General features: G+C 41.7%; 1 protein-coding gene across 3 annotated transcripts in view; it reads left to right on the plus strand.

Moving 5' to 3' along the window:
• Window positions 1–20,251, plus strand: part of EXOC6B (exocyst complex component 6B) — a 721,824-nt gene that overhangs the window by 675,200 nt on the left and 26,373 nt on the right. The window contains exon 21 of one of the 3 annotated variants that reach the window (XM_059891507.1): window positions 6,335–6,458. The exons of the other annotated variants lie outside the window; for them this stretch is intronic. Within the exon in view, the coding sequence (XP_059747490.1) occupies window positions 6,335–6,439 (105 nt within the window). The 3' untranslated portion in view covers window positions 6,440–6,458. The remainder of the gene's footprint in view (window positions 1–6,334; window positions 6,459–20,251) is intronic. 3 annotated transcript variants of the gene reach the window in all.

The raw sequence follows: 20,251 nt of genomic DNA on the forward strand, positions 1-20,251 counted from the left end.
TTAAAGGGCAGAAGTTGAAACATGTATAATATCATGTATGAAACGAGTCGCCAGTCCAGGTTTGATGCACGGTACTGGATGCTTGGGGCTGGTGCACTGGGACGACCCAGAGGGAGGGTAGGGGAGGGAGGAGGGAGGAAGGTTCAGGATGTGGAACGCGGGTATACCTGTGGCGGATTCATTTCGATATTTGGCAAAACTAATACAATATTGTAAAGTTTAAAAATAAAATAAAATTTTAAAAAAATGGGAAAAGAGAAATCAAAAAAAATAAAATAAAATAGCTCAACTGGAATTCCAAAAAAAAATAAAAATAAAAAAAAATAAAGGGCAGAAGTTCTTAATTTTTATGAAGTATGACTTATCAATTTTTTTGAGTTTATGGATTAGGCATTTTGTATTAGATCCAAGAAATCTTTGTTTAAACCAAGGCCACAAAGATTTTCTTCTGTAAGTTTTATAGTTTTAGATTTTTTTTGTTTGTTTAGGCATTATGTTCCATTTTGAGTTAATTTTTATACATGATATAATGTATAGATTGGATTATTTGTATACAGCTTTGGTGGCCTCAATGATGGTCCCCCCAAAGATATGTCCCCATCCTAACCCCTAGAACTGCGAATGTTACTTTATGAGGCACAAGATGCAATTAAATTAAGAATTTTGTTTATAATAGCCAGGACAAGGAAGCAACCTAGATGTCCATCAGCAGATGAATGGATAAGAAAGCTGTGGTACATATACACAATGGAGTATTACTCAGCCATTAAAAAGAATACATTTGAATCAGTTCTAATGAGGTGGATGAAACTGGAGCCTATTATACAGAGTGAAGTAAGCCAGAAAGAAGAACACCAATAAAGTATACTAACGCATATATATGGAATTTAGAAAGATGGTAATGACAACCCTGTATGCGAGACAGCAGAAGAGACACAGATGTATAGAACAGTCTTTTGGACACTGTGGGAGAGGGAGAGGGGATGATTTGGGAGAATGGCATTTAAACATGTATAATGTCATATAAGAAACGAATCGCCAGTCCAGGTTCAATGCAGGATACAGGAAGCTTGGGGCTGGTGCACTGGGATGACCCAGAGGGATGGTATGGGGAGGGAGGTGGGAGGGGGGTTCAGGATGGGGAACACATGTACACCCGTGGCGGATGTATGTTGATGTATGGCAAAATCAATACAATATTGTAAAGTAAAAAAAAAAAAAATAATAATAATAAATAAATAAAATTTTAAAAATAAATAAATAAAGCTTTGGGGACACACACACATACAAAAAAAAGAATTTTGAGAGAAGTGTTTATCCTGTATTATCCAGGTTGGCCCTAAATGCAAACACATGTAGGAATTTTTGAAACATACAGGGAGAGAGGAGGTGGTGGTGTGACCACAGCAGCAGAGATTGCAGTGATGTGTAGGCTAATGATGCTTCCAGAAGCTGGAAGAAGCAACAAACATATTTTCCTCTAGAACTTTCAGAGGGATATGCCAGCATCTTGATTTTGGACTTCTGATCTACATAACTGAGAAGGAATAAATTTCTCTTGTTTTAGGCCACCCAGTTTATCATAATTTATTACGGTACTCATAGGAAGTTAATATAATGACTCTACAGTTCTTCCAGCAGCATTTGCGGAGAAAGCTCTCCTTTCTCTATTGAATTGCCTTTGTACTTTTATCAAAAACCAGTGACCACACATATGTGTTAGGTCTACTTCTGATCTTTCTGTTCTAATTTACTGACCTGTATATCTGTAATTTCACTAATACTACTTGGTCATGATTACTGTAACTTTATAGTAAGTTTTGAAAGTAGGTAATGTGAATCTTCAAATTTTGTTTTGTTTTCAAAATAGTTTTGGCTTTCCTAGTTTCTTTGCTTTTCTATATAAATTTTAGAATCGCCTTGTCAATTTCCGCTAAAAAGTTCCTTCTTTCACTGGAAATGTCAGTCAGTTCAGTCACTCAGTCATGTCCAACTTTTTGCGACCCCATGAACCGCAGCACGCCAGGCCCCCCTGGCCATCACCACTCCCGGAATTTACTCAAATTCATGTCCATAAAGTCGGTGATGCCATCCAGCTGTCTCATCCTGTGTCATCCGCTTCTCCTCCTGCCCCCAGTCCCTCCCAGCATCAGAGTCTTTTCCAATGAGTCAACTCTTCGCATGAGGTGGCCAAAGTATTGGAGTTTCAGCTTTAGCATCAGTCCTTCCAATGAACATCCAGGACTGATATCCTTTAGGATGAACTACTGGTTGTATCTCCTTGAAGTGCAAGGGACTCTCAAGAGTCTTCTCCAACACCACAGTTCAAAAGCATCAATTCTTCGGCTCTCAGCCTTCTTCACAGTCCAACTCTCACATCCATACATGACCCCTGGAAAAACCGTAGCCTTGACTAGATGGACCTTTGTTGGCAAAGTAATGTCTCTGCTTTTGAATATGTTATCTAGGTTGGTCATAACTTTCCTTCCAAGGAGTAACCATCTTTTAATTTCATGGCTGCAAAATCACCATCTGCAGTGATTTTGGAGCCCCCAAAAATAAAGTCTGACACTGTTTCTACTGTTTCCCCATCTATTTCCCATGAAGTGATGGGACCAGATGCAATGATCTTCGTTTTCTGAATGTTGAGCTTTAAGCCAACTTTTTCACTCTCCTCTTTCACTTTCATCAAGAGGCTTTTGAGTTCCTCTTCACTTTCTGCCATAAGGGTGGTGTCATCTGCATATCTAAGGTTATTGACATTTCTCCCAGCAATCTTGATTCCAGCTTGTGCTTCTTCCAGCCCAGCGTTTCTCATGATGTACTCTGCATAGAAGTTAAATAAGCAGGGTGACAATATACAGCCTTGACATACTCCTTTTCCTATTTGGAACCAGTCTGTTGTTACATGTCCAGTTCTAACTGTTGCTTCCTGACCTGCATGTAGGTTTCTCAAGAGGCAGATCAGGTGGTCTGGTATTCCCATCTCTTTCAGAATTTTCCACAGTTTATTGTGATCCACACAGTCAAAGGCTTTGGCATAGTCAATAAAGCAGAAATAGATGTTTTTATGGAACTCTCTTCCTTTTTCCATGATCCAGGGGATGTTGGCAATTTGATCTCTGGTTCCTCTGCCTTTTCTAAAACCAGCTTGAACATCTGGAAGTTCATGGTTCACGTATTGCTGAAGCCTGGCTTGGAGAATTTTGAGCATTTCTTTACTAGCGTGTGAGATGAGTGCAATTGTGTGGTAGTTTGAGCATTCTTTGGCATTGCCTTTCTTTGGGATTGGAATGAAAACTGACCTTTTCCAGTCCTGTGGCCACTGCTGAGTTTTCCAAATTTGCTGGCACATTGAGAGCAGCACTTTCACAGCATCATCTTTCAGAATTTGAAATAGCTCCACTAGAATTCCATCACCTCCACTAGCTTTGTTCGTAGTGATGCTTTCTAAGGCCCACTTGACTTCACATTCCAGGATGTTTGGCTCTAGGTGAGTGATCACACGTTCGTGGTTATCTGGGTCATGAAGATCTGTTTTGTACAGTTCTTCTGTGTATTCTTGCCACCTCTTCTTAATATCTTCTGCTTCTGTTAGGTCCGTACCATTTCTGTCCTTTATCGAGCCCATCTTTGCATGAAATGTTCTCTTGATATCTCTGATTTTCTTGAGATCTCTAGTCTTTCCCATTCTGTTGTTTTCCTCTATTTCTTTGCACTGATCGCTGAGGAAGGCTTTCTTATCTCTTCTTGCTATTCTTTGGAACTCTGCATTCAGGTGCTTATATCTTTCGTTTTCTCCTTTGCTTTTCACTTCTCTTCTTTTCACAGCTATTTGTAAGGCCTCCTTAGACAGTCATTTTGCTTTTTTGCATTTATTTTCCATGGGGGTGGTCTTGATCCCTGTCTCCTGTACAATGTCATGAACCTCCGTCCATAGTTCATCAGGCACTCTGTCTATCAGATCTAGTCCCTTAAATCTATTTCTCACTTCCACTGTATAATCATAAGGGGTTTGATTTAGGTCATACCTGAATGGTCTAGTGGTTTTCCCTACTTTCTTCATTTTAAGTCTGAATTTGGCAATGTATTTATCTACAATTTGGGAAATTTTGACCTCTTACTAATCTTGAGTCCTCTAATCCATAAGTTTGGGTATTTAGGTGTTCTTTGATTTCTTTCATCATTTTGTAGTTTTCATCATACAGATCTGGTACCTAAGATCATGGGTTTTGGTGTTTTTTAAATAAAAGTACTTAAATTTCTAAGTATTTATTTATATAGCATCAGGGTACATCTTTCTGTAGAGTGACCCTGTGTGCTGTCATCTTACTGAATTTGGTTACTAGTACTAGTAGCTTTTTTTGTAGACTTGGGGGAGATTTTCTCTGTAGATCATCTTGTCATATATGAGTAGTGCTATTTCTCCCTTTCTTTCATTTTTTCTTCCCTTGCCTTATTGCACTGCCAGAAACCTCCACTGTAGTGTTGAAGAGAACAGGAGTGGCATCCTTGTGTGGGTCTTCGCTTTCTGCTTCGTCTCCGAGTGTGTCTCCTCCAGCAGTTTACCACTGCTGTTGGCTATTTGTTTCTTGCTGGTTTGGAGGTAAGGAGTAAAAGTGTTCACATTTTCTCTTCTCAGTGCTCCTGCCCCTCCGTCAGCAGTAAGGGCTGTCTGATGATCTTGGACACCCTCCTTTTTCTGTGTTTCCCCATGGATCCAGGGCATCCATGGGAAGGGTATTCCCTTCCCCCAGCTGCACTGGATCTCGTCCTGTGCCCTAAATTCTGCCCCTTCTTTCCTAAATGGCTCAAGGCTTTCTTTTTTGCAATTGAGAAAGGGTAGAAGTACCTAGGACAGAACTCTGATCCTTTCTTGAAATGACCACCACATGTCTTCCCCAGGCCTTCACAGTGAAGGAAGCCTTTTCTCGTCTCTCCTGTTCCAATCCCAGTCTCTCTTGAGTGGTGATGTCTGTGAGAAAGAGTCTCCTAAATTCCTCTGGTGTATATTGTTCCCAGAAGTTCTGTACTCTGGCTGGTCCACACTCAGCCTTTAGGAATGTGTTAACAATTTTAGCTGACTTCTTACCAGCTTGCCTGGTACCCAGCTTCTGCTGCAGGTAAGCATGTGCTTGTCTTCCCTGTCTGCTTGAAGCTGCCTGTCTTTCCTTAGGTTTCAGACTGGTTAGTTCTGCAATATCGGCTGTCTGATAGCTTCAAGAATTGTTCCTTCCTTCGACGTTTCTACTCTGCTTTGATTTTCTTGGGCATTTTTATGTAGTATGATGGTTGCTTTCTTGGATATAAGTTTAGTTAATAAGCATGTGTTTAGTAGGGAGTGAGACGTGTTGCAGAGGTCCTGTGAGGCAGAAGATGCATCTGCTTCGGCCTTCTTGATTCCTGGAGGATGTTAGGGTGGTGAATCAAAGAGGTGTGATGAGACTCGTGCCTGGCCAGGCCGATCCCAGAGCGAAACGAGATTTCTCTCTACATCTTACCTCAACGGAGAGACATGATACTGTAAGACCTATTAGCTTCAATGTCCCTGCCTTCTTTCTGTGCCCAAGCAGGCAGGTGGGAAGGAGATGAGATTACGTGGCCCTCTGTCACTACGCAGCCAGCTCATAGTTTGAGCCTCATAAGTAGCTCTTGCTCTCCATTTCCAATGTAAGCCAGACTCCTATGATTAATGTGATGGGGCATTCACCAATGCTTTTAAAAGATGGATCATTGTGAAAAGGCCCAACCCTGTTTGCTGCATTTCCTCCCTAAAAGCAGTCAGTCTTGACAGAAGCTATGCGAGTCATCCTGTCTCCCATTAACAATGACCTCAGCTGTTTGTTTTAAAGAGTTCACAACCCCAAAGCAAAATTTTCACATACAGAAAAACATAGCACGAACCAAACCTTTTGGGAAAGCTTCTCCTGAGCCCTCAGCCTGTGTTTCTGTTCATTAAATCAAAAAAACCCTTTATAGTGGGTGGGAATCTCCCACCAGTTGCATTGGTGTGATCTGAAAGGAACTTGCAAACGGCCACCTCTCTATGTGCCTGCAATCTAACTGCACATCAGCTGATGAGTGGAAATTATGGCAGAAAAGAAATAGAAGAGGTGATTCCACAGAAGCAGGGTTGATTGGCTAGGGATTCCTAGTCAGAAGCAGACTCTGATAAGGGGCTTAGGCTGCCACAGCGGTGTGTGATAACAAATAGTCATCAGAAATGGTATTCATGAAACATCCTGTGCCCTAGGCACCAGTAACAATTCTCAATAATAGCAAATAACTGGATGAAGAGAAATGGCACATTCTTGACTTAGGTTTTCCACAACAGGAAGAGACTCATTCGAGGGCGTGGTGGACAAAAGAGCATCATCAGAACCCCTTTTTGAGCATGAATGGAGAGTTTCTGTTTCAAGAGCTACCAGTCTACAGATAAAGTCAATTTTTCCTTGAAGGTTAGTGCCATCCAGAAATCCTAACAAGACTTACTATTGAGAGTCGAAAGGAATTCATTCCTCCTTTTTCCCCATGTTGAGTGGATTGGTAAAACCAGAAAGGTGAATTTGAGGCTTCAAACTGTCTCTGAGTTCCCAAAACAATGACTATCTAACTTGTTCCTATAATTGATCTAGGAGGGAGATTTCCACCTGTTTTGATTTTCATTTGCTAATGTTAACCATCTACCCCCAAATGTAGTGACTTCAATCAACAATCATTTTATTTGTTCACCATTCTGGAGGTCACAGATTTGGCCAGGGTGCAGCTGGGCAGTTCTTCTGCTTTACATGGTATTAACTAGTGTCTTTTGTGAGGCTGCAATCAGATGGCACTTGTGGTTGGAGTCCCAGAATGGCTTTACTCATAAGAGTGGCACCTTGGGAGGGCTAACTAGGAGGCTAGGATATCTCTCTGCTTCCTCGCATGGATCGCTTGACTTCTTTGCATGACACCTAGATTCCAAGAATGAGTATTCCAAGTAGTGAAGCAGAAGCTATGATCTCTTAAGGCCCAACTACAGAAGGTACATACACAGCATCACTCATGATAACCTTTCGATGAAAACAAGTCCTAGGGCTAACCCATATTCACAGGGAATGTGGGAAATGGAAGGGTTACTCATCAAAAGAGCACGTGGCATGGGAGATATCATTGCAATCATCTTTTGAAACGCAGTCTACTACACCACCTAATGCTCTCCTTCCACTGCCTCAGATTCTGCTCTGTAAGAACTGTTTTGTATTTAACCAAAGTGTTATGTACTGCAGTTGGCATTCATGCTTTTTGTTTGGAGAATATGGGAGTCATTGCCCCTCCATACATCCCTGAAAGACTGATTATCCAATAGACTTGAACTCTGCTTAAGTAAGATTAGGAGTTGTGAGATATAACTTGGAAAGAAACAAGATGCAGATTCCTGCTTCATTTCCCCCATTGCTATCTACATCAAATGCATTTTTATTATTATTAAGTTAAAGGTGTTTTATTATCCACACAGGGATTTTCAGTTCAGTTAATATGCTTGATACTGACATTTAATTTTTTTTTATTACCCTATTCTTTTATCCCTTCTCAGTACCAGCAACTCCAAGTCCTCTTTTATAGGGCTATTATTTTCTAGGGTTATTCTATTCCTACGTGTGTTAGAAATTGGGTTTATTTCTATGAGACATTAGTAATTAAAGCAAATCTCTACAACAAGCCATAAAATAGCCTGCCCTGCCCCAAGAAACTGGAACTATGGAGGAGACTAAAAGTTGAATCAGACAAAGATAAAGAGTTCTGTCAGTAGCTGATCCACCTACCATCACATCCTTTGAAACAGTTTCTGCTCCCTGCGTCTAAACATGCTTCAGGCCCCCTTTCAGGCAAAGATGTCACCTTTCTAGAAAGAGAGGCACCAACCTAGGCCAGACTCTACCTTTGAAACAGCACTCATTTTAACTCAGTGTTCTTGGGCCAAGGGGAGAAACACCCTCAGCATATTCCAAAGCAATGGAGCCTTTTTTTTTTTTTTTTCCATCTCAACACACCTAAGGGATTCCACACACTCCTATCGGTAGAGACTCATTAGGGCAGTGAAGGGCTTTGTGGTTTGGGAAAAGTCCATTATTGAGAATCACAGAAATAAAACTTTAAATAGCTTAGGGTAACACTGGATGGCAGAGAAAGCCAAACAAAAGAAACAGTCAACCAAACTGATACACAACCTCCTAAATCCTTCACACAGCCTCTGAGGTTAACAAAACAAAGACTACTTTTATCCAGAATCACATTGGTTTCCTAGTAATCCTTGATTATGCTACCTGACCACATAATAAATTCACAATGAGAAGTGGGAACTTGGGTAATTAAAAATCATTCATAACTCTGCTCATCACCTTCTAGTAACCTTGCCAGGCACAGTGCCTCATTAAAATCTTCATAAAACCCGCCCTGTGGTGGGTGTGGTCTAGTGTTTCATCTCAAGCAGTGACCAAGTTTTTGTTTCTGTTTCGGCTGCGCACTCTTGGGGCAAGTGGTAGGTCTTCATTATGGGTCTTCATTAATGAGTAGATGAGAAAATGAACGCATGTGTGGAAATAACTCTGCCAGCCTTAGTCCTCACCTTGTACCTGACTTTTCTAAAGGCTTTACTTTCCCTGGCAGTACAGCCTTAGTAGAAGAGGAAGGCTCAGTTTCCCACCTCAATCTCTCATTGGAGAATATGGCATATGTAAAGATTAAGTTTCAGAGCTCGAAAGGGGCCCTTAGAAATCAATTAGCTCCAAAACTTCATTTTACAGATGGAGAAATTGAGTCCAGAAATATTATGACTTTGCCCAGCATCACCTGTCAGTACATCTGTAACTGAATCTCTGCTAGGGGGCGGGGGGGAGCATATAAACTGGTTCATTGAGGACTGAGTCTTAGAGGGCACAGGTGCCCAGGCATTTGGTGCAGACAGGACCCATTTCAGGTGGAGAGGGAGGAGAATAAAACGGCCCACCCTTTCCTAGATCAGCTCTGGCAAGAGGAAGCAGCAGCTGCCTGCGGAGGGTGAGAGGTGGTATGTTTGCCTTCCACCGAGACCATCTGACTCAGCCTGCTACTCTTTCGTCATCAGCACTCTCAAATAAGTTCTAAGTGAAAACACTTTGAGAAAAAGCCTTTGTAAACTTGGTTGCTCTCTTGTAACCCAGACATCATCTCAAAGGTTTCGCGGCTGAATGCCCTCTCCCCGTCTGCAAACGGCTGATAGGGGTGCGAGCCATGGGGTTTCTAAAGGGATGTGTGTACGCTTTGCTGAGGAAACAAGCCTCTCCATTGCAGACCACAAAAAAAAAAAAAAAGAAAAAAAATTCTCATTAGTAGTGCCAAGCAAGCTCCTGTGGGCTCTGTCCCTGGAGAAGCAGTGCACGCTGACTTGTTACGTGAAGCATGTCCCCCTCTGGGACGGCTGCCAGAAAACTGCACAACCTTATGGAAATTGTAATGACTTGGGGGCCCTTTGGGAAAGGTAGATGTCCTGGAAAACACCTGGTCCCTTAGCTTTGAAATAGATGGCAGGACAGGAGAGGGGGGAATTCAATCTATAAATATTTATTGGGTGTCTATTATGTGTCAGGCACTGTTCTAGGAAATAGGTATCTAGTATGAACCAAATAGTGTTATTGTCCACTGTTCTTCCTTTCTAAACCTTCTGTAGTGATCCATATCTTCCTGCACAATATGCTTATCTTATTTAGCATCAAAAGAAAATTAACAATATGCCATCCATAAAATAGTATTTGTTTTGACAAATACATTGGTCAGGATGCCCAATTAAATTGTAGCCTCCTTGAGGGCAGAGGTAATATTGTCTGTTTCCTTTGTAGTCCTCACAGCATTTCACATGATGGTGAGTGCAGAGAAAATATTCAATAAAGGGTAACTGACTAGATCCTTAAGAAATAATATCTGTAGACAACCAAAAAGAATTAGGGATAGCAAGCAGAAGTTTAGGATCCGAAAGAGAGGGCATCTAGAGATACCTACCAACAGAAAGCCTTATTGTTTACAGTGACTTTAACACCATCGTTGGGTCCATCGTATTCAATTGTAAAGAGCAGTCATAAAATACATTATCACTGAAGAACAAAATTAAATACCATTTATTTTAAGAAAGAAGGATTGCCGTGATTATGGCCATTGTATTCAGATGCTCACAATTATATTTTCAGTGCACTTGGCTTGATTTTAACCCTGAGGACACAGGTTATGGCACTCATTCTCTGATGCAGACATAAGCCTTTACTTCGGCAAATATTGTAATGATCGGAAATGTAACTACAGCCCCATTTCTTAAACGAGCCACTTGTTCTTTTCTTCTATGAGCTTAAGTCTGCTTTGGCTCTTTGAAACACGTATAGCTTCTGATCGAGTGGAATTCTTAGACTTCCTATTAGCAGGAGAGTATGCTAAGATGGAGACATTTAGAGGTCCTGAAGACATCAGGCTGAACTTTGCTTCTTCAGAAACCTGACAAATGAAGAAAGAAAGGAGTTATTATGGAATAGAGAGAAATTGCTGTGATTGTAAGATAAAATCCAAAGGGAAGATGGTTCTGAATCCTCGATTAGTGGCAGTGGAAGACAAGAGAACCTTAGAGAGTTCTTGATGATTTGCAACGAAAGGTGTGGGCACCCTGAGTTTATAGCATTGTGAGGTGCAGGGCTGGGTCTAAGATCTACAAAAGAGTTAAGAGGAGACTAGGCATTCATTTTATTTTGTAACTTAATCATCCTTTGATTGTTCTAGTTGGAGAATATGAGTTTTCATAGCCAATAACTTATTATTGTGGAAAAGTATTGTTTATACTTCAAAATGAGAATATATTTGAACACATTTTACAAATCATAAAGCACTAGATAAATGGAGGTTAGCACACTCCTTCCAGAATATTCCAGGTATTTTCAATGCGTTCTCTGGATTTTCAGTACATATATATGATTTAAACATCAGGGCAAGAAAGCATGGGATCTTATAGTAGATAGAAACCATTGAGGTTCCTAATACTTTCCATTCATCTAGGCTCTATTCAGTTATTTCCATTCAAAAACACTTTGATATATGTTAATGGAGAGTAAGTCGATACGCCATTTTGGAGGACAGTTTATCAGTGGATATCAAAAACTGTGACTGAGAATTCTGCTCCCAGAAATTTATCATCAAATATCATTATCAACATCATTATAGCTAACATTTGTTGTGCATTTACTCTGGGAAAGGCACTGTTCTAAATGCTTTGCGTGAATTTATTCAGTCCTCATAGCATTGCTATGGTGTGTGTTATTATCCCTGTTATATAGATAATGAAAAACTGAATTATAAAGAAGTTAGATAACTTGCCCAAGATCACAAAACTGGTAAGTTGAAGAGCTAATAATCTAAGTTAGGCTGTCCAGATCGAGTCAATACATTTAACCACTGTACTATATTAGGACTTGTGTTATTTCCTAAATAACAATTGAAGAAATGCACAGTGATGTATATTCAATATTTCATCAAGGCATTGAGTAACGTAGGGAAGGATTAGGGGAAACCCAAAATATCTGCCAGCAAGGCATTTGTTCAACTTAGTATGGTGTATAGCCATTAAAAACAGATACTGTGGTGTCTTTCAAATGATTAAGTTCATCAGTATAACTTCTTTTGACTATCAGTAAAAGATGTGCTGTATTAGTGAAAAAATCAACCTTTGAAAGTACATATAATTTGCTCTGTTTTGGTAAGAACATAGTCTTGAAGGCTAGATACCAAGTCATTATCAGTTATTATCCCTCCGAGATAAGATTATGGATGATAGGTTTTCCATTGTCTTTTTTTTTTTTTTTGAGTTAAAGAAGTTTTTCTTGAATTTTTATGGAAAAAATTATACTCAAAAGAAGTAGGTCTCATTCTACTCCCACATACATATCCCTTACATCTTCCACTCCAGCACAGTCTGCTGGTAAACAGCTCTCTTTGTTATAAAGTGTTTCTTCACTTCGTACACTAAGAGATTTTGTTGGTTTCTGGGGGCTTAGTCACAAACGTGTCGAGGCCCCACTATGTGTGCCTTGCCGTGTTAGGCATTCTGGATCTTAGATTGCAAAGAATTGACTTTCTATTCTGGGAGACTTTATCTCCTTAGGTTTGGGTTTCTCTCTGTATCAACATCTGGTTACTGACATACTCAACTATTTGGTTGTGAGGGACAAGTAGTTGGAAGAATAGAGAAGTATGTGACATGTGACACAATGCTTCCTGCGCACGTAAATGATAGGTGCAAGTGGAGTTCAGAGAAGGGATAAATCTAAGAAGCCGATAGCAGCATTCAGGTTTTCCTAAAGGAGATAAGGACTTAAGCAGGATCTTGAAGGTTGATAGGAAGAGGAGGACATTTTATCCAATCTCACCAACTGAACTTTTGTAGATTTCCTTCCTGGTTCTAAGATTCTGCTCTCATATTTAAAGATGCATTGAATCAGATAAACCTGAGTTCAACTTCTAACTTGTTTCATTAGCAGTGAACTTTTAAGCAGTTGTTTATTTGCTCCGTGCCTCAGTTTTCTTATCTATAAAATGGGCATGGTAATAGTATCTTCCTCTTAGAATAAAATTAGATGAGACAGTGCCAAAAAAGCATTTACTATAATGCTTGGCCCACTTTCAGCTCACAGCAAATGTAATTTTTATTATACTTCCCAAACCCTCACCCCCAAGTTGCCACCCAAGGGTATAATTTCTTATTTTCTTTCTCTTGGAACATAGTTGCCTTTCTTCCTCCCCGAGTTTACTTTTTCAGTTCCTAACTGACCTGTTGAGTCTGTCTCTTTGCCCTTGGCTGGTATCTATGTGTTATGCAACTGTTTGCCTGATTTCAGACTGTCAGCTTCGTTACAGCCTCCTGCTTGCTCACTCTACTTTCCCGTGATTCTCATATCCCAGCCTCCATATGTTCAGACTCCAGGACTCAACACCAAACACGGAACTTGAACTGAGAGGCAAGAATCTGTTTTCATTCTTCTCCAAGTCCAGGCTAAAACTTTGGACACCAATTGCCCCCGTGACTAGAAGATGACTTCAGAATCCCCATGCCAAACTTAAATATCCCCCAGTACTGTCCTGGCTCCATGGCCATTTCACTTCTCCACTCAGCTCTGAGTGTCAAAGGCAATGCCAAAGCATTTCTAAAGGCCTGATTCTTTTGAGCAGTGAGAGGTCTTGCCTAGAGTGGAAGCTGAGCTAAGCCACCAGCTGCTTTCCTCATGTCATGGACCCTGGGTTTTGCAGCTTTTATGGTCAAGGCCTTGCCAACTGTAGAAACAATGAGTCTCTTTAGCACCCGTGTCTCTGCCGTAGGGTAACCAGAGACAGAATGACTCCTTTCCAAAGGTGACTTTGCTGGCCAGAGCCTATCACCTCAGTCTGGGCTTCCTGACCACATTTTACAATTCTTTTGGATCAAACAGAGTACTCTGTGGCCTTTTCTGGTTATAGAGGTCTCATTGTTTAATGGTCAGTACAGGCCTTTTGCAAACGTATCCTGGCTTTGGAATCTTAGAGGATTTAGCAAACTTTACTTCAGTGGAATATCCATTTTTTTTTTCTTTAACCATGAAACAGTGAATCATAGAAATAAATGTTCTTGGGTCATCTGGTCAGTCTCCCGGGTACAGCTACAGGGTGTTTCCTTTAGAGTATGCTCTAGTCTTTGTCCAGTCACCGTTTAAATGTCCCAGATGTCAGGGCATCCTCATCTCCCATAGCAGCTCAAAGAACAAAATAAGCAGTGTTTTCTTTCAGGCTTCTTTCTGCTGCCTGCTGCCCTTCAGTTTGCCCCATACTGTACAGCAGACCCAAGGAAGAGCATCTCTCATACAGGCAGAAGTGTTACACCAGGAATACCCTTTATGACAAGCCAGGAGTCAGGGTAGAACAGGCTCATGTTCACCTGCGAACTTGCAGATTGCCTGAAAATGGAACCAAGAGCAGCTCAGCTCTTCTGTTGAGTTTGGGGCTTTTGGAGTCTTCTAGAGCTTTAATTTCTCTCACGTGGCCAGATTTCTTTCCCCTTCTTTCTGGGATACCTATGCAGTGTTTTCCCTTTTGTTCGGAGCTGTGAAAAGGAACTGTTTGTTTGAGTTTCCCTTTTTTTAACTCCCCCCCACCCTAAACCCATAGCTCTCTTCCTCTCCCAAAGAAGAAAGAGGAAAGCAAGCCACAATAATACTTCTGTAAATTTATGGCCACTCTGTAATGTTTAATCACAGCTACGTGACTGGGGGCTTCAGAGCAGGCGTACAAGTTCAGCGCAAGGTGAATCTTGTCTGAGATAATCTGAAAGTTCATTCAGAGGTGAGGGCAGCAGCCTCTTGCAGACGGGTGAGGTTAACAGGAGGTCACCTGCTTTTTTTTTTTTTCTTCTGGTCTTCTCCCCTTTAATGTGTAAACAAAGGGAAAATGTAACTTCCAATGAACTTGGCATATGTTGTGCTCACGCTAATCTTGGCCTGGCCAACTGTAAACAGTCCAATATCCTGTGGCTGAGCCTTTCCACCCATTCTCCGCCCTTTGGAGAGCATGGAGAAACATCAGCAGAGAGCACAGACCAGCACCTTGTGGAGGCGGACTCTGGTGCCCCCAGAGAAGCACCAGGAGCCCAGCATGGAGGCCCTGGCCAAGACTTCAGACTGACGTTTCTGCTGTGATGTATTCAAGGGCCTCCAGCACATGTGATGCTTTCTGACAGCCATCAGTCAGCATGCACTTATTGAGCTTCTTTTCTGCCCCAGTACACAGCGCTCAGCACTAAGAAGTAAACATGCAGAGGCCCTAAGGTGCTTTCAAGCTGAAGGGCAAGAATGCCTATGATCTGGCCCTAGAGGTATGAGGATGAGGGAGGGACGTTGCTAGTATCCAGAGAAGGCTGACCACAGCTTCTGGATAGAACCCTGTCAGAAGCCCCCTCCATTGTAGGGCTGTGCTTTGGTTTCCATCCCATTTGTGGACAGACATGTCTCAAGGCTGGAGGATTCCAGAAGCCTATGGAGGCAGTATCTGCGGGCTGTATGGAGACCCATAGCCTAAGCATCAGCAGCTTACAGTACAGCAGGGGTTATTTGATGATTTGTTACCAGCTCTCATTTGCCATAAACCCAGTTCCTTGGGCCAATATAGATGTGCTCGGGGAACATACCTCTGCTGTACCTCAGCAGCTCTCTTGGGAATGTGGGAATGTAATTAGTATTCCAATATCCAGAACAGGAATTACTAATTAGTGAATTATTTGTTCAGTTCAGTTCAGTTGCTCAGTCGTGCCCGACTCTTTGTGGCCCCATGGACTGCAGCACGCCAGGCCTCCCTATCACCAACTCGTGGAGCTTACTCAAACTCATGTCCATCGAGGCAGTGATGCCATCCAACCATCTCATGTTCTGTCGCCCCCTTCTCCTCCCACCTTCAGTCTTTCCCAGCGTCGGGGTCTTTTCCAATGAGTCAGTTTTTCACAGCACGTGGCCAAAGTATTGGAGTTTCAGCTTCATCATCAGGCATTCCAATGAATATTCAAGACTGATTTCCTTTAGGATTGACTGGTTTGATTTTACAGTCCAAGGGACTCTCAAAAGTCTTCTCCAACACCACAGGTCAAAAGCATCAATTCTTTAGCATTCAGCTTTCTTTATAATCCAGTTCTCACATCCATCATGACCACTGGAAAAACCATAGCTTTGACTAGACAAACCTTTGTTGGCAAAGTAATGGCTCTGCTTTTTAATATGCTGTCTAGATTGGTCATAGCTTTTCTTCCAAGGAGCAAGCATCTTTTAATTTCATGCATCTGCAGTGATTTTGGAACCCAAAAAATAGTCTCTCACTGTTTCCATTGTTTCCCCATCTATTTGCCATAAAGTGATGTTTGACCAGATGCCATGATCTTAGTTTTCTGAATGTTGAATTTTAGGCCAACTTTTTCACTCTCTTCTTTCACTTCCATCAAGAGGCTCTTGATGAAAGACAAACATGAATTATCTGTTCAGTTCAGTTCATTCGCTCAGTCGTGTCCAACTCTTTGCCACCCCATGAACCGCAACATGCCAGGCCTCCCTGTCCATCACCAACTCCCAGAGTCCACCCACCCATGTCCATCGAGTCAGTAATGCCATCCAACCATCTCATCCTCTGTCGTCCCCTTCTCCTCCTGCCCTCAATCCTTCCCAGCATCAGGGTCTTTTCCAGTGATTCAGCTCTTCACATCAGGTGGCCAAAGTATTGGAGTTTCAGCTTCAACATCAGTCCTTCCAATGAACACCCAGGACTGATCTCCTTTAGGATGGACTGGTTGGATCTCCTTGCAGTCCAAGGGACTCTCAAGAGTCTTCTCCAACTGCTGCTGCTGCTGCTAAGTCACTTCAGTCATGTCCGATTCTGTGCAACCCCATAAGACGGCAGTCCAACAGGCTCTGCCGTCCCTGGGATTCTCCAGGCAAGAACACTGGAGTGGGTTGCCATTTCCTTCTCCAAGGCATTAAAGTGAAAAGTGAAAGTGAAGTGAACACCACAGTTCAAAAGCATCAATTTTTTGGCGCTCAGCTTTCTTTATAGTCCAACTCTCATATCCATACATGACCACTGGAAAAAACATAGCCTTGACTAGACAGACCTTTGTTGGCAAAGTAATGTCTCTGCTTTTTAATATGCTGTCTAGGTTGGTCATAACTTTCCTTCCAAGGAGTAAGCGTCTTTTAATTTCATGGCTGCAATCACCATCTGCTGTGATTTTGGAGCCCAGAAAAATAAAGTCTGACACTGTTTCCACTGTTTCCCCATCTATTTGCCATGAAGTGATGGGACCGTATGCCATGATCTTCGTTTTCTGAATGTTGAGCTTTAAGCCAACTTTTTCACTCTCCTCTTTCACTTTCATCAAGAGGCTTTTGAGTTCCTCTTCACTTTCTGCCATAAGGGTGGTGTCATCTGCATATCTGAGGTGATTGATATTTCTCCCGGCAATCTTGATTCCAGCTTGTGCTTCATCCAGCCCAGCATTTCTCATGATGTACTCTGCATATAAGTTAAATAAGCAGGGTGACAATATACAGCCTTGATGTACTCCTTTTCCTATTTGGAACGAGTCTGTTGTTCCCATGTCCAGTTCTAACTGTTGCTTCCTAACCTGCATACAGGTTTCTCAAGAGGCAGATCAGGTGGTCTGGTATTCCCATCTCTTTCAGAATTTTCCACAGTTTATTGTGATCCACACAGTCAAAGGCTTTGGCATAGTCAATAAAGCAAAAATAGATGTTTTTCTGGAACTCTCTTGCTTTTTCCATGATCCAGCAGATGTTGGCAATTTGATCTCTGGCAAGCATTAACTCTTAAACCAGCTTCTAGAACCCCTTACTCATTTGAGAAGTATTTAGGGACTGTGGGCTTTCCAAACATTCAGCCAGCATATGACTTTTTGAGTAGTATGAGACAGTAAGAAAAGCTCAGAAATCCTGAACTGCCAAGAAGACACAGCGTTCAGCTGGGAAATTCCCTGTGTCCTGTGCTTGGTACCACCCTGTGACCAGGAAATAGAAACCTCTGTAACTACACTTAATATCAAGTATTTCATAGCTAACATGGGCCCAAGCTTGTGTTGGGTAGAAGCAAAGGGAAAGATCCTGTGCTTAAGAAGCTTATAATCTCCCTGAGGAGGCAAGACAAAAAATATTAATAATATTTAGGAGTTTAAGCTGGGTTTTGACACTATCAAGTGAGCCGTTGTACCTGGAGCACCTAATAACAATTAGGAGTTTAAGATGGACCATGATACTACCAAGTGAACTATTGGGACAAAGACTTGTTAAGGGTCTCTTTAGAAAGGGAAAGGTCCAGATGGGACACAGAGGAAAGGGGAGATATTCCACATGAGAGGACAGCATGAGGGCATTGTGAGGGCAGAGATGAATTTGTCAGCTTCGTTGTCGTTTTCTTCTTTTCCTTCTTTCATCATTGTCATCATCATAACTAATGTTTGCTGAGCATTTACCGTGTGCCAGGCACTATGCTAAGTACTTTACCAAGGTAGGCATTAATATTTCCACTTCCATGAAAGCCCAGGGCCACAGAAGTGAGACACAGTGGAAATTCTGAACTGTAGCTCCTAGGCAGATTGACTTGGATTTGGCTCAACACCACTCCTCTTTATAACTCTGAAGATCTCGTAATCCCCTCCCCTCTGCTCCCAGCCCAGTGTTGTAAAGTGTTTGATCTTGAGATCCATAGTGGGGACAGGGGAAGGTGCTGGGAAACTTTAGCTGCTGAAGAGGACACTTTCAGTCAGGAGCGGGGCTAGTTTGTGGAGAGGACTAGTTAAGGGCTGACAAGATGGTGATGATTTGCCAGTGCACTGTGCTAGCTCCTTTGGGGTTATTTTCTTACAGACATGCGAAAGGTCTCAGGTAGAAAACTAGATTGTTTTTCCCACAGCTTACCCACTGTATTTAAAGTGTGGGTGGTCCCCTCCTAAAAGCCACTGCTTATAATCTGGCCCTTGAAGGAACTCTGCTCCGAGGAAACAAGCCACATGGACAAATGCTAATCTGGAGAATGTCCATCCGCCCCTGGCTCACAAATAATACGGATGTGAAAGCCCTGGGGTCAGGGGAAGGGAGTTGTAGCTTGAAAGAAAGCCAGGGGCTCCAGCCTATATTACATTGAAGCAAAATTTAGACAGTTTTTGTTGCTTTAAAGTTCATGAAGGGTAATGTTTAGTTGCTTTTTAGAAATATCTTTGAATAGTAATGACGCCCTGTGATAAGAATGTTATTAACTATAATAACAATGTGAAATTTTCAAGTGGTTTCACTATGTCTCTTTTCATACCTTTATTCAATAAATTGGAGCAGTTTTTTTTTTTTTAACAAATTCACATCACTGATTGATTCAGAAAACCATAATGATTTGTTTGAGACCTTACAACAAGCCATACTATAACCCAGAGGTAGTAAACAGGAAGATCTTCTGTAGGATAAAGGCCCCCATGCCATCAAGGACCTTATTACTCTGGCCATACAAGAAACCAGAAGGTTGATTTATCTTTGCAAAATAACAGAAGAATTCTTTCCATTCTAGGATCTCAGAGAATGACACTAAATTCTCCCCCAAGGAGGCTTCTTTCTTCTCCTAATTTCTGCTTCCCACCAAGTCAAACAGTAGCTAATGGGCATTTAGGTGCTTCAAGTTCGAGACAGAAGAAAATGGCTACTGAAGCAGAGTTTGCCATTCTCTGCCATCCCAGGTCAACCTCATCTTTGAAAATACTGTAGAAACCTCCTGGTCCATTCCCAGAGGCTCAGAAATGAGAATGTAACTTCCTGACTTTACTATTCAGAGAAGAATTAGTTTGTGTTTATCTTCATTCTAGCCTGAGTGGGTGTGCTTCTTTCTTTATTCCTCTGCATGTTCTTTCTCAAGGAGAGATGGCGCCCTTTAGTTACTCTTTAAGAGCCTTGGCCTGGACCGAGATTCCTCTGTGCCACTGGCCGTGGTGTCAGAGTCAGGAAGTGTTTAAGTTGGCCCGTTAAGTGACAGGACACTTTGCTATCATTTCAGGTGCGTGTGGTGGTAAGGATGAACTGACACCCCTTTCTCACTATACTCACCTGGAATGCTGTGTATTCCTTGCAGGCACTACAGATTCCCTATCAGCCAGAAGCACAGTTGTGCACATTCCCATCAGTTAATGAGTTTGATGAATACAGTGTAGTATATTTAAATATGCTTATACAGTGGAGAATATTCTTCAGCAGTCAAAAATCAGTGAACTAGGTTTACATGGATCAACGTAGGTAGATCTTGAAAGCATTCTCTTTTTTTTAACTTGGGGTATAGTTTCTTTACAATGTAGTTTCTGCTGTACAACAAAGTGAATCAGCTATATGTGTGCATATATCTCATCTTTCCCTCGCACCACCACTCCCATCCCATCCATCTGGGTCATCACAGAGCTCCGAGCTGAGCTCCCTGTGCTGTGTAGCATTTCCCACTAGCTATCTGTGAAAACAAAATACTGAATGAAAAAAATAACTTACAGAATTTTGTATACAATGTTTTAATATATATAGAAAGTAAAACACAAAACATTACCATATATCGTCTCTCTAGTTGTTGTTGTTGTTTAGTCACGAAGTCTTGTCTGAGTCTTTGCGACTCCATGGACTGCAGCACACCAGGCTTCCTTGCCCTTCACTATCTTCCA

The sequence above is a fragment of the Bos taurus genome, chromosome 11 (genome assembly GCF_002263795.3).
Source record: "Bos taurus isolate L1 Dominette 01449 registration number 42190680 breed Hereford chromosome 11, ARS-UCD2.0, whole genome shotgun sequence".
NCBI classification, from domain to species: domain Eukaryota; kingdom Metazoa; phylum Chordata; class Mammalia; order Artiodactyla; family Bovidae; genus Bos; species Bos taurus.